The sequence below is a fragment of the Notothenia coriiceps genome, unplaced genomic scaffold (assembly GCF_000735185.1).
Source record: "Notothenia coriiceps isolate Sejong01 unplaced genomic scaffold, NC01 NC01_scaffold00000339, whole genome shotgun sequence".
Taxonomy (NCBI): Eukaryota; Metazoa; Chordata; class Actinopteri; order Perciformes; family Nototheniidae; genus Notothenia; species Notothenia coriiceps.
The window spans coordinates 19,384,833-19,405,861 of record NW_011333040.1 but is presented as its reverse complement, the minus strand read 5'-3'; the positions used below and the strand labels follow the sequence as shown (position 1 = coordinate 19,405,861).

Here is a 21,029-nt window from a genome sequence, read left to right as displayed (position 1 = left end):
GTGATGATCAAGTCACATCAGGTCACATCAAGCTCATTCATCTTGCTGTCCATCACAACATGACTATACAGAAATCAACAGTACCCTGCCTATCTAACTGATGAAACAACAACTTAAGAGCTTGCGAAAGCACAGCTGTAACAGAATATTTTAGCACTAAGCCCATAGACTTGCCTTGTTTTTTCATATATTAGACTTTCTTCAAGAAATAGAGACAGAGAGAGATTCACAAGTTGCCTTAATCATATCAAATTCACCAAATGGCCTGAATAAAACATTATTTTCAGGAAACAGGGTCCTCTAGAGTTAGTTAGTCATTTGAAGAAGTGGGTTCAAGAGTTCAGGGTGAGTGCTGTCTTGGTTTAGGTACTATCATATAATAAAAAATTGTTTTAAAAGGTTGCCAGCTTTTAACCACTAGGAGAAATTGCACCGTGCTATGTATTACACAGAACATGTGATAGATGTGTAAGAAGTTAACCATTAGAGGCATGTATCGACTGACTGGCATGTATTCCCATCCAGGAAAGGCTACCGATCCCTGGGTTTGATCTGGGCTGGCTCTCTGTGTGCCAACATGAGTGTGTTCATCGCCGGTATAGTGGCAGGTGAGTCACATCTCTTATTCACCCTCACTTGTCCCGTGATGAAAAGCGTTGATCAAGTGAACATCTGCTCTGTCGTGTACCATCAGTGTCACAGTTCAGCCTGCCAACAGACATGCTCCATGCCTCGCCTGCCGTCACAAGCCACAGAACAAAGCAGGAAGCATGCGTTAAGCATCTGTTGTTGACATTTCAAACTTCATACATGAGTGTTGCAAGATCAGACGTCTAAAGTCTGCTGTGTTATCATAGACACACTGTACTGTATGCCTTAAGCGCACTGTACAGGTTTAATTTGGATGCTTTAATACAGATGTACACTGAGATGTATATGGGTCAGTAAACAATGATAAAAGTCTCTTGCTTTTTCTTTGTGGCAGGTAAATATGGGTCAGAGATCCGTCCAGCTTTCTGGATCAACTTTCTTTTCCTCCTGATGCCTGTGTGGGGAGCCATTACACTATTCACACGGCCCAAGGACAGACCACTAATTGGTGGATACAATGTAAGTCTGATGCATGAATTGTTAGACCTTGGTATGAGAGGTTTAGAGCAGTGGTGTTTGCTGATTGTACTTTAATCAGGGTAACATATAGTGAAGTCCAGTTGAATATGATCCAGACCATGAAAGAAAACAAAGGTCAGCCAATTCATCATTTATATTTATGAGCTGCTGTAATTTTAGGTGGTGTAGTCATTGTGAGAATAGGATACTGTGGTGTACTCAACTGAACTTAACAACCTAACAATGTTAGCAAGTGAAACTACAATGTTCCCAAATGAAATGTAATAAGTTAGCCAGCAGTGGAAGAAGCATTACAAATGTTTACTTAAAAAATTGCATTTTGAAAACCACAATGGGAAAATACTCCAAATGTATGAAAAAGATCATGCAAACCTTACTTAAGTAAAAGTAGCCTATGTAACTATTACCAGCAAAATGAACTTAAAGGTGGGGTAGGTCATTTTGGAGAAACCAGCTCGAGTGCGCTATAATTTGAAAATACACAGCCGGAACAAATCTGCCTCTTCCTTACAGAGCAGCTCCTCCAACACACACAAACGCGCACATGACCAATGAGGGCACGAGATAAGTTTGTGCACAGATGGAAGGCTGACAGGCAGGTAGGCCATCCAGTTACTTTAGCCGGGCCGGCTCAGATGATTGGTCGTGCTTTTTACAGTACTACGGCTTCCACAGATGACATTTTTTTTACGGATTTTTTGTCAAAGCACTTAAGATATTCATTGCTATATCGGGATGTTAAGAGCATTCCATGGAATATAACAAAAAGTGTATTTCGAGCCGGTTTCTCAAACTTACCTACCCCACCTTTGAGACAATATAATGAGAGCAGAATCCCAATAAACAGGCAAAACAGAAAATAACTGACTAAGAAAAGAATATAATAATTGAGTTAGCTGAGAACATTAATTATCTCCAACATCAGATTATCTCCACACATTCTATTCACATTTCTTGAGTTTATAGTGTACTCTAGTGGTGAAAAAAAATACTGCTTTTCATCTCATTTTACAGGAGGAGTTGACTGTTAAAAATTAAATTGTATTATAATTGTTAAAGATTATATTTGTGTTGGATTAATGTAATTTCAATGTTTTTAGGTGTTGGGGTTGTATACAATTGTTGCTATAATTTTAAAGACAAAATTTACTAGTTTCCACCAATTAGTGTGGCCATAACAATTTTNGGTGGGGTAGGTAATTTGGGAGAAACCAGCTTGAGTGCGCTAGAATTTGAAAATACACAGCCGGAAAAAATCTGCCACTTCCTTACAGAGCCCCTCCTCCAACACACACAAACGCGCACATGACCAATGAGGGCACGAGATAAGTTTGTGCACAGATGGAAGGCTGACAGGCAGGTAGGCCATCCAGTTACTTTAGCCGGGCCGGCTCAGATATTGGTCGTGCTTTTTACAGTACTACGGCTTCCATCGGGATGTTAAGAGCATTCCATGGAATATAACAAAAAGTGTATCTCGAGCCGGTTTCTCAAACTTACCTACCCCATCTTTAAGACGATTTTTACAATGATTTTTTTATGATAATAAAATCTAATAAAATAGTAAAAAAGTGGCTGAAACTTCCTTTTTTTGACAAACTCAAGACAGAGATGTTGTAAACAGATAGTTGCACTAATGGTTGCCATGGATGCCACTGTTGCTATAATTTTCTCTATTGTGTTGTTGCAGAGAAAATTTTACTTCTGTTTTGAATCGTATTCACAATCCCATATATATATATATATATATATATATATATATATGTACAGTATATTATATACTATTATATTACTGTATGTACTCTATTTAACCTTTCTTATTTTTCGTGAAGAAAATCAGCAACTCTGTCCCGGCACAATCCTGCCATGTCAACTGTAAGTGTACATTAAGTTGACTTGAGCCTTTGACAGCCCATCACTTTGAACCTTTGTTATATTGTGTATAGCTTCAGGTCTACTGCCACACAATGTACTCAGCTCACTCAAATTAACCACAGCATCCCTTTGACAGTCACTTAAACGGCAACTGTCCGAGAAGGGGAGTTAAAGCAGACTGCCTGCTGTTCTGCAGACAAAGAACCTGATGCATTCAGATATCTGCAGCCAGCAAAAGGGCATCATAAAAGATGACTGATCCTTTTCCTCCCCAAGGAGTGCGTTTCCAACCACAACACACACTCCAATAGAGGTGAAGCTCCAGATGTATCTTCTTTAATTCTTCTTGTGCAGAGTGACGGACTTGGCTCTGGAGTTTGGTGCAGACCAGGATCTGCGTTTGACTTGCTTCACTAAAGTAAACACTGTTGTGAGTTCCTGACTCTTGGCCCTGCTGTAAACAGGAAGTAGAGACAGTTCTGGAAAGCTGGCTGCTAACGCTCATCTTTTTAATCTCTTTGACTTGGCATGTATCTTCATAACAAGAACCCATGTTTCTCAAATTATGTGTATTTACTTTGGGCTGTATTTTACATTTACAACCTTAATTGTAGTTCATTAGTGGGGCAGTATATCATATATGATATGATTAATTAACATGCTATTAAGCAAGTGTTTTTCTATACTGTTAATCAGAAAGTTCTGGCGTGCATTAAAACGTGTCCTCGTGTAATCAGTTGAATCTGGGCAGCATGCACCAAAAAAAAGAAAAGTGTAATTAATATTGAGTGTAAAGCCATAAAAGACATGCTTTCAAATATTGCTATAATAAAGAAACAAAATACACTACATAACATTATTTGTTCTGATAATACAAAGGGTGCTTTCTTTTACAAGCTTTATGAGAATGATCTGTTAGTAGGGCCAAAACTACAACCACTAACGGTGTCATTAAAAGAAAATGCTTTGTATCTCTGACACTATTTATGTTCATAGTTATCCAATTTGTTCTAACTCCCTTTGTTTGGATTAAATCTCAACAAATCCCTAAAACATTTCAAGTCCAAGCATCCCTCCACACCTTCCCTGCTTGTTTTCATGCTTCAAGTTAAGACATCTGCCATAAGAATCCACAGACCCATTATTATGAATTCAGGGGCAAAAACATCCCTTATATGGTTACACTCAGATCCCCCTTCCCTTTTTTCTTCTGGAATAGAAGAAATGCAAAGCAATTTGGAATACTAGAAAACAGACTGCATGTCTATCCAACATAAACTTTGAGATTCCCAATTCTGCGTTTCAGGCAAGTTTTCCCATAGCAGAGGGGTTAGTCACTGTGCCTTTTACTTTGTGTTGACGCAGACAAACTTCTATTTCATTTCAGTTTTTAATCTCCAAAACCTCTGCCATTTTTTACCCACATATTGTGAGTACAAGTTCAAATGCTGAGTGGCAATGCAAGAACACCTCATATTATATAAGTAATAGTATCTCTGGCATAAAAAGGTGATCATTAATGCAGGGCTGGTTCCTTTCATTGTGTCCACCCCTGTGCACATCATGTTAGAGATGGAGAGAGGTGGTGAGGGAATTTAGAAGCAGAGTGCTGAACTCTGAGTCAAAAGAAAAGGGCCTGGTGTTTTCCCCGAGGGTCGCTGATAACCCGTTTGGCAGGAAAGGCCTTGCAAATGACTGCATTCCTTGTTAACCTTGTAAGGCTATTTTTACCACTAAAGGGTCTTTTGAGCGGGCACCTTTTGTTCGCCCTGCAGCCTGAAACAGGAAAGACTGGTTTGCATTGCAACCCTCTGGGAGCTTGGCTCCGATCTCTGTCTCTCGTCACGATCCAACCATCCATCCTAATGCTGATCTCTGTTTACGCAATGAATCTTCAGGGCTCCCGACACATGAACCCGGTAACTCCGCTGCACAGTTCACTGTAAAGTAATGCAAATAGTAAGCTGAGGCTGTGCACATAATTCACGATAAAGCTAAGATTACAGGAAGAAAAGTTGGACGTTTTCCCAGGGAATGTGAACAATCTGTGCCTAAATAATGAAAGCTAACTCCCCACTCGTCTGTCCAAAGGTTGTTTGCTCTGTGTATGTTTGTATATGTCTTTATTGTTTTTTCAAGGGACATTCCTCTGGTCAGAAATCCCCTCTGACTGTCCCCAAGAGGTGAAAGGTCCGCAAACAGGCCGATTTCCTGTTGCCTGACCAGAGAGTCCATGTAGTGTTTGAGCTGCAGCTCCTCAGGGATTCCTGGCAGTGAATGTGATCATGTCCTAAGAGGATTAAGAGGAGACCCTGGCTGCAATGAGCCAGAGGTCAACATCGCTGTGATGGTGGGAATGACCTCGCCTGTCACCACACATCTGTCAGTGTGCAATGTGTACTGAAGTGACCAAGCATCTGTCGTCAGGGTCCTGATTTCTTTGCCGAGTGTAAACAATACAAAAAACAAGAGAAAGAGGTTGAAGACAACCCTACAATGTTACGAGACCCCATGTGCATGACAAAACTAGAAATGGGAAAGAATATCTGAGTCAGAATTTATGAAATGATTAATGGGAACTTCAATACACACAGATGTGCATCTTTGTAAACAAAATAATAAAAAAGAAACTGAGACGGAAAAAGACACTTCAATAAAAAGTGTAAATTGGCACGGCAAGGAAATGGGAATGAAGACACAAAGCGAGCGCAGAGGAAAAAATAACAATAACTATTTAAATATGCAATTAAACAGCCGTATTTCAAATAGGTTAGAAAATAAATGATATAACTTGCATTTAGACATAGTTTTTATAGTAACCTTGGGCCTCTTTTACAAAGGCAATTTTATTTTAATACAGTAAATATCATGGTGTCCCATTTCACGAATGATTGCTGACAAATGTGCAAGGCCCAAAGGGCTTCGCATGCTTATTCATGGGTTGCCGGCATTAGTGAAATCTGCCAAAACGTGTTCTCTGATTTCTTCAGTTTTTTCCCTCTAAGCTGACTTCCTGTGTTGCCTGTTAAACATATTCTCTGGGGCTGTACTCGAGCAACCAGAGGCTGATCAAAACTCATCTCTCATCTTCATCTTCTCTCAGAGCCTGGATGAGCTGGACGATGATGACGCCGTGGAGAAGAACAGGAAGGAGGAGGAGGAGCTGGTTCAGGCCAACACTTTCCAGAACGAGGCCATGGCGGCTGACCCCGCCACCGGACACTTAATGGTAAGGAATTACAAGACAGGAGGTAGGAGGACAGAGCTGCACATCTTTTCTCACCTTTTAATGGTATCTAGCTGAAATGTCAGCCTCAATACAGTGAAGATTTAATATAGAAGGGTCCCATAACATGGTCTTATTTTCCACCACACTCTACACAAGCTAGATACTGTACATGGTTCCTGCCAAACAGAGGCACTGTTGCTCAGAGTTTGTGTGACAAGCTGCAGTGATGCAAAACCCTAAGGTGTCTCTGCATTTCATCATCACTGTGAAATCGGTTAAAAGAAACATATCCTTAAATCCTCTTAAAGCTACTAGGAGAGACTCTCACTGCCATGTTAGGTTTTTGGTGGTGTAATTGTCTAATTCCTAAGGCTGTTGGAACATACAGAGTGTGACATAAGCTTGAGATGTGTCTAAAGCAGCTACTGTTAATGTGACTATAGAGAAATGGATTTTGATTGTATCAATATGAGCAGTGAGATGAATTGCCCTTCATTTATTAGCTGACTGACAAGCAATACATTTTTATAATCGATTATTAGTTTGAGTCATTAATGGAGCACTATCTTCAGCTTCTGCAGTAGAAATATTTGCTGCTGTTTTCTATCCTTGTACATTTAATATATTTTGGTTTTCGGGATGTTAGACAGACAATTTAAAAAAAAAAGTCACCCTGGGCTTTATAATTGTTTTAAAACCAAATTAGTAATAAATTATGCAAAATACCAATTAAGAATTATAGATAATGAAAATAACAGTTTCAGAAACAAGTATCTGGTCTTTCAGACTCCTCTCTTTGTTTTTCTTTGTGCAGCTTCACAAGGTCCAAAGCCACATCAATCCAACGTTATTTGCGAGTCAGGGTTAGTGTGCTTTTGTATAGTGTGTCTGGTTCTTAGCAGTGTGAATCAGTTACTGTTACAAAATAAGTCTTTTAATCTTGGCAAGCGATACTGTGCTTGTTCAATAAAAGTCAACTCGTGCAGAGACAGTCTGCTCTTCCTACAAATAAGTCCAGGAAGTGTCTGAGGAGTAAATCAATTAGTAAAAGTAGTTCATATTCAGAAGTGCATTGGGTGCAATTTCCAACTCAACTTCAAACACACTCAACTTCCAACACATTGGATTTCCAAATAATGATATGAGCACACGCAGGAAATGAAAAGCATCCAGCTGTGTACGAACGACTGAAACCTCCTCTCAGTTTGTATTTCTGTAAAACATCGTCTGATTTACATGAAAGTTGCTATTTGAGAGGAATGGAAGAAATCAAATGGCTGCTCCACACAGTGACAGCTCTCGTGGATGCTGCTCAGAGTTCCAGATGGATCGGCTGTTCTGCATCAGAGGGGCTCTTTCTGATTCAGGCTGGAACCGTCTGAGGCTGTTTACTCGAAGCGAGGGGCTTGTGTATGAAAAATGTACACAAACACCGCACTAACAGGAAGACTGCGACAGCACCTGCTGGGAAGTAGAAAATAAAAAGCAGAGGATTTGACTCTTTACATGAGGTAGTCTAGTGAGGAAATAAACAAGCCATTCTGTGGAATCCGTTTTCTGCAGTATTTATAGTAGGGATGTAAAGATATATCGAATATCGCGATATCGCGGTAAATAAATGTCTCCATACCGTCGTGAGACTGACAAAATCTACCGCGATTTTTTTAATTTTTAAAAAATATATATGTATTTTTTTTTTTAAATAAAAAAAAAAAAATTGAAACCTTTATTTAACCAGATGGTCCCATTGAGATCATCGGTCTCTTTTTCAAGGGAGACCTGTCCAACATGGCAGCAAGTAGGTTACAACATGAACATAAAACAACAGATAACACAAAAGGACATGGTATTTACAGGGCTACATTTACACACCTAGAGACATTGACAATTACCAACAGTATATTTATATCTCGCCCTGTCAATAAGCCTCACCCTCTTGGCAAAAACTGTATTGTTTTTGAAGTGGTGGAGAGACAATGCACAGTTTTACCCACTGCTGCCACCCATGGCCAAAGCATATCTCTCTGTCCCAGCAACATCAGTACCAAGCAAGAGAGTTTTTCCACAGCAGAGGATATTGTAAACGCCCAAACATCCCAGCTTCTACCTGGAAATGTGGACATGCTCATATTCCTAAAAGATAACCTTGATGATGCTGAGTGAGTGAGTTAGAGTTGAGTTACTTGAAAAACTAAAGTGAAACTTGATTTATTCTATTGCAGGGTCTGATTATTATATTGTTGACACTTTAAAATACTACTATCCTACTAAAATGCTGTACAAATCAGATCTATTATATAAAAAATTAATTAAAAAAATCAAAAAAGATTCCCCTTTATTTTTCAATATCACGATAAATATCGTACCATGGACTTTTTATAGCGATATTATCGTACCGCGAGTTTTTGGTGTCGTTACATCCCTAATTTATAGTGAGAGATTCTCAACATCTGAAACTGAACATGTCCATTTATGAATGCCGAATCTATTCTCCCAGCATGACGTCTAACGCACACCACGTGGTTTTACAGAAACTAGCCTTTAGATGTCTCACTGTCACTCATGTGACATTCATAACCTGCTGGGGGTCCGGTGCCAGAGTGCTCATAAAGAGGCAGTCTGGGAAAATAAAGAAGGTCCAGTGTGGCCAGCAGATTTACTACAGAGCTGTCAGCTTGACATCTGTAAAGATGGAGCATCCCAAAAATGTGCCGCTCCTCTCAGGCCCCATTTATCAACGAGAGACAGAGATTGCCATGTCAGGCCTGATATGATATACCGCGTCCAGTCAGGCCTCTTGGCTAGTATCAAGATATCTGGACAAAAAGTTTTTTCTAGAAGCTCAGTTCAACTTGTGTTCAGAGCTGTAGGGCTGTTAACAGTTTCAGAACATTTCCCAACACAAACAAGCTGTTACTCCTCTGTTTGCAGCATGATGGAAACACAAAGGATCTGAATTAGTTTATCAGATGTTTTAGATTCTGTAATGATGTGTGTTTTCCATCTCTTTCTGGGACATGTGTTCCACCTCACATTCTATCAACAGAAATCTTTTCATAATAGTGCAACTTTTCAAATGAAACGAAAGATGAGCCATTTGAATAACCTTTGAGATTATGATGGACATTGTTGACATTTTATAAACTCAAGTAAACAAGTTAAGGTTGAAATTCTAAATTGAATCCTTATAACCCAAGTATACACAGACATTTTGTGCAAGGTTAAATCTGACAAACTAACTCCATGGTTATATTCCTATAATCTGTTTTAGTTAGTTATAAGTCTGACATTTGAATAAAGTACACATCACTGTTAGCAGTTCGATTCAATTCTTGATAAGAGATACGTTTTTAGAGAAGTACTCATCTGGCTTTTCATGTCCAGCCATGGCAGCTGTTTATTTGCTTATAAAGTCGATATCTGTGAGTGTGTATTTGTGCATGGACAGGACACACACCTTTTCCCAGTGAGACAGGACTAATGTATCTGATATGTGCCGGTGCGAGAGGCCCTCTGCAGGCATGTGGTCCTGGTTATCAGGCCTTACCTCCCTCCGGTATGCAAGTATTACATGAAACCTGCTTCAGTGATCCTGCAGTCAGAACCATATGTCACATTCCTCGGGATCATCTGCATTTAATGTGGCGCCAGGTCCACTGCAGAGCAAAATCATTTATTTTGTACCTCTCTATCACATGCAAAACACACACTGTTATCAACCCCCTTCCAGCACTTTTTTAGCAACCCTAATTATCATTTTTAATTAGCACCTTTCATTCCAAAAATTGGTGCTGATGCAGAGCATGTTGTCTGAACAGCAGGGAAATGTTCACCACCATCTCTTGGCATTTCAGCCAAGAGCAGCAGCAGCCCCGGTGATGACAGCAAGCGCAGTTTCATCGTTTAGCTTGAAACAATATTTGATCACCCTCATAACTGTGGATTCAAGATTGTTAGGATTACAGTTATATAAGCCGACTGAATCGCAATCATATTTATCTCCGACAGAACCGATACCTGCAAAAATACTTAACCTAGTTGGTGAGAAAGTGAACTACATTTGTACAAAACAGGATCCCTTAGCCACTTATTCAGATCTATTTTAAAACCTTAAAAAGAATATATTAAGATGTCTTGTTTCTTCTAGTACACACATTGCAAGTAATGCTAATGTAAGCCAATCAAATGCCTTTGAATAATACACATGCAACAGATGTACAGGGTAAGAGGTTAACATGATTTTCTGCAGCTATTTGCTTCGTAGACTTCAGATTAAACTTTCTTTTTATTTTCAGCCTTCCATTAATGTTCCAGTTTGGCCTTTTGACAATTGTTTCTTCAGCCAGACACAGTGAACCTAGCATCTAAATGAAAACAGCAAACACATCTCTTTCATAACAATAGACGTCGCCTACTGTACGTCACAGTAATGTTTGCCCATAATTATTATCACAAAGGTACACGTCATAAAATGAATTGCAGCAGTAAGCAAAGTTTTCATACAAACATAAACAGCACTCACCTGTGATCTTTCCCAGGATAGGGACTTTCATCAGCATGGTTTGCTGGTTCATGTATAAGGTCTTTTTTTTCTAAATGCCAGTCATGCATGCCTATTTGAAGACCACCTCTCAATTGAATTGATTGATAAAAATCACAATTTTACTGGAGGCATTCAGAGAAACGCGTTCAGAGAAATGCTTTGAGTACTTCGCCGTAGGCAGCTGGATGGAAAGCCAAAGATCATCTTTTCATGGAATAAAACGGCATTCCTTCTGAATCTAACAAGCTGTGAATTGATTTGTTGTATTACACATTCAAAGTGGCCTGGAGTGTTCCTTACACTACAAAGAAATGCACATCGTGAAGAAATCTACTCTAGCTCAGGGATAAAGCACTTGTTTTATTGTTGATATTTGTCTCTGTATTCTTAGTAGACATGCAGCCGGGGCTTATGCGAGCTGTCAGCGCCGCTCAAGCATGATAAATAAAGTTGCACATGCTTTGTATTGTGTGCAGTGAAGAAGTCGCCCATGAATTACACTGACCTTGTCTCGCAGATTCCTATGCCAGACAGGAGGTGTGCACTGCCAAAAAGCCGCAGCAGTAATGGGATGTTTCTGCCAACACAATATGCTTCTATTCTCACGTGTGCTTCGTGTCACAGAGGGATATCGGTGATCAGTTTATCCCTTAGTCATAGAAGTAATCATCAGAATCTGAATACGAGGGGAATTATGTCAACAGTTGATCCATTAAGAATAAAATACAATAAAATGATCCAGTAAAATGTAAAAATATGTATAAAAAAAAGTTAAATAAAAGGTATTTAAAATAAATAATATAGACCTATAATATATATGTGATATAATAAAGATATGTTGCTGAATTGCACAGTGTATGATGGTCTGCTATAATTTAGAGCCGTTTGATATTGCACTGTAAGGTATTCATTTGTCTTCTACTGGTTAAAAATCTAACTTCTTTTCTAGGATTTCATTCATACCAGTTCCATAAGGTTGATTTATTCTCACGCTAGCCACAAGAAGCAGGAGATAACATCACTGTGCTTCAGCTTCAGAGTCTATTCTCAGAATCACATGCAAATTGTTTTGACTGTTACAGGATTGGCCTCGCAACGTCTGCTGACCGCTCTGACCTCCCCTCATATTGTTGTTTTGACTATTTCAACCCCTTTTCAACTCGGAAAATAATCAATCCAGTCCACTGACCCTTTTCAGAAGGCAAACAGACTTTGAATATGAAACTTGCTCATGTCGGATCTTACAAAAACAGATTTAATAAAGTTCCTTGGGACATGTGAAACCAAGCAATTGTTTCCTATGCAGTCAGCCTCCTGTGGGAAACCAGAAGACTGGGTTTCAGGTCAATTGTGTTTTCAAAGAATCCTGTTGGTTTTATTCAAGTTACACTGGACTGTGGCATCTAGAGAGTAAACACATTTACATATAGACAGCATTTTTTATTTATTCCCTTTGATCTGTTGACTGGAGGCTTTCATAGAGGTTAACTAACGCTTGAAAACAATATTATGCATTACAACTCAACAAAAAAATGTGTTATGTGAGGATACAGACTTCCATTTTTTTTTTTACCCTTTACTCTAGGATAGGGATGTAGTAGTACTGAAACAAATAGTTCAAAGAATATAAAAAAAAGAAAATGTTGACTATTCATTTAAATTTCTTAAATCAAACAAAATATAACTTAAAATACTTTTTTTTTTACATTTGAAGTCCTTAATCTAACCCTTAAACATTATTGTCTATAACCCCAGTATGCAAATTCTGGACATCAACCGTGTTTTCTAAAAGTCTGAAGTCCAATAATATGTATTACATTTAATGGGTTTTGGCCAAGTACACACGACAGGTAGAACCATCTTTCTGTCTTTTACTAAATTCCTGATAACACAGATTCTGGAAATACTGAACAGTGTCAAAACAACTGGCTTTTCAAGTCAAGCCCTTGCAGCTGTTGGATTACACCAAATCCTCGAAAATGTCAGTTTTCTAAAATTGCATCAAGCGCTCTTAAATCCAGCTGTTGCTTGAACCAGGTCAGGTGCGCAGCAGATGAATTATTTATCATGTGACCAGACTGCCCTCTTACTGTCCTCCATCTTAGTAAACCTATCCAGGCTTGAGCTAGGGAGGAGATGAGGGTTCGGTATCTCATCCAGGAGTAATGGATCATATGTCACAGAGACAGAGAGGCTGGTGCATGCTAAGAGGCGGGCACAACGTTTCCCCCCTCGCCAAAGCCAACTTCTGACTGATAGATTTTCGCAGAGCCAAGGACCCTCGATCAAACCTGGGACCCTTCACTGCACAAGACCTTAGGAGAGAGGAGATGCGTATTCCTCTCACACACCTCATTTTTTTTCCAGAGAAATGCTCTTTCACCACAGGCCATTTTCTATGGAGCATCACTGCTGTATGATCTAAGCAACCTTTAGATCATACAATAATGGGAAAAGCAGATAAACATGTTGCAAGACAAGATTGCCTTCCACAACTTGGGGCAATAGGGCTCCTGTAGGACTATTAAATGGAACAAAGCTCATCTATATAGACGCTCAGCAGCAGCGATTCACAAACAGTCACACACAACCTTAAGGCTTTCTATAAATGGGTCTCCGTCCTGATACATTTCTCTTATCCTGTAGATGGAATTCTTTTTTTCCTTTTTGCTGAACCTTCTCCACCCAAGGCAGATGAACACAAATGATATCTAAAAACTCATTCTCATATCTACTGCTTTTATGAAATCAGAGGCTGCAGAGCACTACTATTCAAAGGATTTAAAGGCTAGTTTTGGTCATCTTAAGTCTTCTTCTCCGAGAATGCAACATATATCATACTTAGCATAAAAAAGGGCAATAGACAAAATGTTGCCGGTAAGGAAAATGCATACAAAGAAGATAGAATACACCAAACATAATGATAAAGCAAATATATCTTAGTGCAAGGTTCTGCAACCTTTTTGACCAAAAGAGCCATTTTGCCCCCTTTTCCACACATTTTTTTTGTCTGGAGCCGCAAAACATATTTGATAGCTTGATTGCTTATCAAGTTGAATATAATGTTACATCATAGACAAAAACTACAGTTTTTTTGCAGTTATTATTTATTACATTATAGAAAACTGTTTACCTCTAATAATAAACAAAGAACTCTTATAAGGAGAATTAAAAAAAATACACAGGCCTACTTTAAAATAAATCAACACAGCACCTGTCCTCTGCACATTTGAAGAAAATGAAGATAATTCAAATGGGCCCACTTTGAAATAAATATAAGATATAGCTGCACCCTAAAAAGAGTCAACTGATTGAATTATGACTGAAGATCGTCAGCTGTCTTCGTCTTCCGTGTTTTTCCTCCGATACGTAAAGGCTGCAGCACCTTTGACAACTTCTCTCCACATATCAAACATACCGGTAAGCCAGCATCGTTTGCTGTGAAAGCAGATAACTCTGTCCACACTCTTTGTTCCTCCGATACTTTTCTTTTCTTTGATGTATCCACAGTTCGCTCATCGAGCCGGGGGTCAGGTTATTCGCCTGCAAGAAAAGGCGCTGACGCGGCACCGTAGCAGGACGTGACGCATATTTTAGTTGACCTAATTAAAACCGTTTTGTTTTTTACTTATGTGTCACAGTATCACCTCAAAATACAAGATACAAAACATTTTCAACATTGCAACAAAATATAAAAAGTCCTACAAATATTTGTATTTTATTTCCTTCTTATTTTTGTCTAAGCTCAAGGGAGCCAGAGTAGAGGGCTTAAAGAGCTGCATGCGGCTCGAGAGAGTGTAATAAAACGTTCTTATTATTAAAACCTATTGTATTACCGTAATAAAATGAGAATGTTCAGACTCTTCTGTTATTGTTTGTGTAAAGTGATTCTTTCCTTTCTGTTTCAGGAAACCTCCAGATCTGGGAGCGGCCGCCACAAGAGGTGAGTCTTTTTTATTTTTTTATTATCCGGACACTTTAGGCTCAGTTTATCGGCCTCAGCATCACTAGTAATGTGTCAGGAGGCAGAACAGAGGCCGGGATGAGAAACACACTTTGAGTCATTAATTACGAGGGCAGATTCCCTCTGAAGGGGTCCGAAGCCCTTTTGCTGATGTTGTCACCGTGGATCTTTTGCCTCCCTGCTGCTCTTTTCATGTTTAATGGCTCAAGAAAGAGGCCTTTTTTTGACATATTTGAACAGTGGTTGACAGGACACCATCTGGACCTCCTAACCACCATTTGTTCACTGCGTATCTGGTAGGGTGTTTTGAAGAAAAATCATTTTCTTTGAAAGGATTGGAGTCTAAAATCTGTGCTTCATTTCGGCCAAGATTGCTTTACAAGATTGCACTTGATAAGGGGCTTTCAAACTTCAAAAAGATTGATGCTTGCACCAACAACTCCTTCTTGACAGATTTTTTCTTTTGATTTCATAGAATTTACTGTAGAAGTTTTGGCAGAGAGCACAGAAATGTTTGACGAAATGAAATCTGCTTTCATCTGCTTCCATTATACTTCCCTACAAATTAAATAGGAGAGACTAAACTCTTGAAGAAAATTGTAGTAATTAGATGCAGCCTCACAATGCAGCCTGTAACACACGAACATTTTAACAAGTGTTGAAGTCTTTTTGAGAACATTGGCGTGTCCAGCATGAATTTATTTAACTTTTTTTTGTTTTCGTGAATCTGGCCAAACAACAAAGTTCGGCAGCTGACATTCAGTCTGGCCTGTAGTCATGGCGGCTGCTCTCCTCAGCTGGCCCGGCTTCACATGGACGCTCCACAGTTCTGCAGCAGAAAACCCGCCAGGTGGGCCGGGCAGCACCAGAAGTCTGACAGAGCAACTTTATCGATACGTGTCTAACTAGAATTGACCCTCTTTTCGAGCCTCTCCTGCTTTAGTCCCTTTATCTTGTCTCTAGATTCAAGACATTCATCTGAACAGTGGGTTCATACTCTCCACAAAAACACCCTTTGTAATCAAATGTAGCTTTTTGTGCAGCTCTGATATATCCTATCATTTGTTTTATATTTATTTAACCATATCTCCCGTTGATATATTGATATGAACTGCACGTTTTTATCATGTCTTACTTATTTCAAACCAACTTTTTAACTGATAATATACATGTTTTGGGACCATTTAGTAGTTAGGGTTGGTTTAGTTTTGATGGTATTTGGTTAGAGTTAGGTGTTTTTAGCTTATACACGTTTCTGTATAATACATGAACTCCCCTATTCTCAACTCCAGCTTACAGTGTATCTGGCTTTCCAATTTGCAATACCTCAATTATGTCTGTATTATTCTGCTTGAATGTTTAACCCTTTGTGAACACAATTTGGAGATAACTTGAGGCATATTCAAAAAGAACCCCTAGATATATAAAACCTTTAGCATAAAGCTGCTTAATTCCAGAGCTAAGACAGAGAAGGGTCAATAGATGATCTAGAAGTAAACCTAGTACTGCTTAATAAATAAGAAATATATAATCGTCATGATTTTTGTTGAAATCAAATTCTATTGAAATACCTAGGAATTCACATTGTCTGCTTTTTCTGCAGATGTATATGTTTGATAAAACGAATTGGCTCATGCTGCTTATTAGCTTTTCAACCCTTTTTTCTGTGTTTCCTCAATTGATTAGCTAAACTATCTACCAATCATACCTCATCTTGAATAGTTCGGGGGCGTGAGATATTGAAGTCTTACAAACCAAAATACACCTGGGCCAGCCCTGCCTACTTAACTTAACTTGAAATCTCAGCAGCCATTGAAATAAAAAGCAGTGGCTGGCATGCACTTGCAAGCCTCCAGCGATAAATTACAATCATTTTATACAAAGGGTCGTAGAGATATACTGTAAGCGATTACTTGAGCAGCTCAAAACAGCTCTGAATTGCTTGATGTTTTCTTTATTTTTAAGGATTGGCCTGTATCGGGGTGAGGCGGGTTGTTAATCTGTTGTTTCAGTGCTGCGTGTCGAGGTTTCCAATGTCGTTTTTGAACAAATTGACACTTGAGTTTGTAGGAGACATAATTCTACCTGTGGCTGCTCCTGTTATTCACTCTCCTGTCTGAGCTTTCTCCTCTCCCCCCCCGCTGAGGCTCCCGAGGGCGCGTGATTGGCTCAGCCTCTCTCTCCCCCAGACCTCACGCTGCAGGGTGCTAATGGGCCGCGGTGTGATATTTAGTTTCGAGGCCATGGATGTTTAGGCTTAGCTTCATCACCTGCTGTGTGTTGTTTGTGTGTGTGTGCAAACAAGGAGATTTTTCTTGAATCACGATGACATGCAAGGATGTTGGCACGCATGCCATGCCATTGTGGCTTTTTTTCAGCCTCATGGAGAGGGGAAGCACTCGTCGTCACGCTTTGTAATGTATACGTGTTTGTCCATGCAAAAGCGGTTTGCATGTGTGCTCGTGCCGATAACGACTACCCATGAAGACTGCTTGAGAGAGACAAATAATACACACGTTATCTTGGCGTAGGCGAGAGCCAAGGAGAGCGTTTCAAGGACTCCCTCTTGATCATAAATGATGTTCCTGCACTGTGTGGCTCTCTGTAAAAATAAGCAAGAGAAAGCCGTTGGTCCTGTAAATGTCACGAAACTGAAAAATGCCACTTTTGCTTGTGTAGTAGAAATGCCACAGTAGCCTCAAAGAGGACGTAAACTGAGAGAGGGGGAGTCAAGATTTTAATTGTATGTTTACATCATGTGGCTTTTGTCTCAAAACCAGGAATCCTATATTCGCCCAACGGCGGGGAAATTTAAAATGTTGCTCCAGATAAAAGGCAAAATAAAATTAATAGACCAACGTATTAAAGGAAGAGGTCTATAACAATATACAGTAATACATCGAACAATCAAATTGATTCGCTGTACGTTTTTGTCCACAATAAATATTTGTTTGATATTTTTGCCGTATGATTTAAGAGGGAATGATAGTTTCATAATTCTAATATTTATTGAAAATCATTTAATAGATCATGGTGTGATTTTTCTTTTCTTTCTTGCAGGATCTGTTCAAAACAGTTGTTTTTTTATGTCTCTAGAATATTATTTGTAGACCAAAGTACTTTGTAAAGTTGTCTAATAATGGGAACATCGTAGTTGGCAGATCCTGAAAAGAATGCAGATTGTACAAAGGAGTTATATTTGTCCTTTGTCTTGAAATATGCAGACAGCCCCCTTCAGACAACCCAGTGAAGCCCACTGACGTACAGAATCATTTCATTCCCAGGGAGGTTTTATGAACCTGGCACAATGAGTTGGTAGTTGTGTATTGGTGGGTGCAGAGCCAGCAACTCATTCCAACTTTCCACCTCAATAATTATTGAAATAAGGTCAGTAAGAAAATATACTGCGACTGAATATTCTTTCCTCGCTGCCCCGCAATCCGTCTCTAAGTAGCGAGAAGGTGAAGAGGAGATAAGGTTAATGTTCTGCTCGAGCTCTTGTTTTTTCCCCACAAGCTTAAGAACAGTGACGCACGAGTGGCCACCGCCATTCTTGAGCCTATTTGAAGTTGTAATATGTAAATTGTTTCTTAACCAGAATCCTTTTTGCACCAACATTTCAAATCCTTGACGGCCTTTTCTCTCAATAATGGAATAAAAGGCACGGGGTTGTTAATAATGCACGTCTAATTGAAAGGGCATGCAGAAAATGTTCCCACCTGTTCTTTTAATGATGGATGTGTCATCATCCATCCATCCATCTTCTCCCGCTTACCCGTGGTCGGGTCGCGGAGGTAGCAGTTCCATGTGTCATCATATTAAAGCTTAATCGTGTGGCTCTGATTCCTACCTTTAAACCGTGTGAATACGGTATTGGACAATTTAAATAGTGGGAATAGCCACAACTTGCCAAAGAAAGGTGATGTTCATTTCTCACATTGCAGATTTTGTTACCTTAACTCTTAAATAGAATTCAGTTAGATGGGCACACTTTTAGGATTGAATGTAGAGAAATATATTCCTAATAGGTGTGAGAGCTCCTCTCTGCCATCAGGAGAAATATATGTTGAAGAGAAATAGCAAGCATAGTATATTTGTGTAGGATGGAGTGGTTGGGTGGGTGGTGGACTATGGAGTGGGTGGGTAGGTGGGTGGGATGTAGGATAGAGGGATTGGATTGAATTAATCCAAAATGTTGTGCAACCTGAATTGTGTTCTGTACTGTGTTGTAAATTGAAGATGTTGCAATAAAAAATGTATGATAAAAAAAATAAAGAATTCAAAGTAAAAAATAAATAATTGAGCATTTGAGTTGCATCTAATGTTGTACTTCTGTTTTTGTGTGTTTGGAACAGCTCTCCAGGGCCGGGTTCTGAGGAGGAGGCGGGGGGGAACAGCAGACAGCGACACAACCGTCACACCAGAGATGAGACTTTAGTGAAGAGGATGGAGGAGCTGGAGGCGGTACGTCTTCTGACCCTGGGGTCATATCACTGCTCGGTTCCACTCATTTTCCACAGACACTCAAGACACTTACATTGTGTTTAAAGGAATAGACTCAGTTTATTGTCGTTTGATAGTTCACTTCATAAAGGATGCTATTAGACTTAAAACACAAACATCTTTGCTGATGGAAAGGTGAGTAAGTGTTGGCCATCTTATCTTGGTCCGGATGAGTCAGAATACACACTTTTGTCAGGTTTGATCACCTCCCTGCTGTGAGAAGGTCAGTGCTGTTGTTCTTGAGGGTTTGATTGATATTTATCGGAACATTTTGCACACTTGCTGATTATTTTTTAGTTATTACTTTGGCTAATGCGTTTCAGTGATTCATACCACCAGTTCTTCCTGCTGCTTTTAAAAAAAATTATGTTTAATTACGATGGAATAAGAACAAACTGTTCTCTTTAATCACATTTTCTCTCTGTTCTTTTTGAATTAAATTATAATCCATAGTTTCAAACAGATGGCAAATGAGCAACTCATTACATGTATGCCACGTTGAATCATTTTTTAAAATTATATAAATATTCTTTTAAGTTCTCCATTTTCTTAACTTTATTTCCCTGCACTAAGGTGTGAAAGCTTATTCGTGATTCAAAGCATATACGTGTGTGAAGCAATACAGATGTTCTTTACATAGATATCATTTATAACATTCGAACATATTTCATTCAAAAATATGTTTTATGTGTTATTCAAAGTCCGCTGCATGTCTGAAAATCAATACTGAGGAGATGTACAGAGCTGCCCTGACATGAACAAAAACATTTCTTCTTTGAACATGCTTTCTTGTGGTGTTTCATTCTCTTCCAATGTGTTACCGTCAAGGTGTCAGATTCACCCTTGAAATAGAAATCCAACCGAAGAAATCTCAGCAAGTGAAAGCAGACCTGAAGAAGCTGATGTTCACTGGGTTTCCTTCCTCTTTCTCGCTGTGTGTAACCAAAGCTAAATCAACCCCAACCACCACGGAAATATAAAATCACAGAGGAATAATCCGTTATATATGCCTTAACTTCCAAATCCTATCAACTTTTCATTGCCTTTTTTTTTGGAAAGTCCATCCCCAGTTCTGAGAGCCTTTAACAGCTGTTCGGTAGAAATGTCACTTTGAGACCTTTGATCGGTTGCCTGAGTTGTGATTTATAATGGCTGGAAAGTGTGGCTCAGAAATCCTCCTCAGTGTTGTTGAAGCGATGACCTTTTACATTGCAGATATGTCTTTTCCTCCTACACCACTCTGATCTGACACTCAACCCCTCACTGCTGCCACTGCAACAAAAAAAATCTCGAAATAAAATGTCACTTGGGTGGCTTTCGGAAAAAGCTTTTTAAAGTAAGAACTGCTTTGACCTCAGAGTAAAAGCTCTGGAATCATTTCTAAAAAACCATTTCATGCACTTATTTTTGTGCATTGTGTCCTCGGGCGGGGGTGGGGTATGACGAAGGTTAGCTCGCATGACAATTCTTGCCAGGTAAATCTCTGAGACTCCAGCCTGCAACGTTAAATCCTTAGACATTGCTTACATAAATCAAACAAGTACCAACATGAACAGTATGTTTGATCTTTAGAAACTATATTTCTCACAGTGAAACCTGTTCTACAAAGCCAAATAATATCGGACCACAACCCAGAGTGGAAGGAAAGTCACATGGCAAGATCAGATGAGCTCAGGTTTATTATAGGTTTACACAGGAATTTACTTCGGAGCATACGTTAACATATTAAGAGGAATTAAAGGGGCCCTATTCTGCTCATTTTCAGGTTCATAGTTGTATTTAAT

The 21,029-nt window shown here is 39.2% G+C and overlaps 1 protein-coding gene across 1 annotated transcript in view; it reads left to right on the top strand.

The window, feature by feature from the left end:
• LOC104951953 (transmembrane 6 superfamily member 1-like) overlaps positions 1-21,029 on the top strand; it is a 32,108-nt gene that overhangs the window by 5,330 nt on the left and 5,749 nt on the right. The window contains exons 5-9 of the mRNA XM_010778702.1: positions 526-608; positions 986-1,110; positions 6,110-6,235; positions 14,687-14,721; positions 19,098-19,206. Of these exons, the coding sequence (XP_010777004.1) occupies positions 526-608; positions 986-1,110; positions 6,110-6,235; positions 14,687-14,721; positions 19,098-19,206 (478 nt within the window). The remainder of the gene's footprint in view (positions 1-525; positions 609-985; positions 1,111-6,109; positions 6,236-14,686; positions 14,722-19,097; positions 19,207-21,029) is intronic.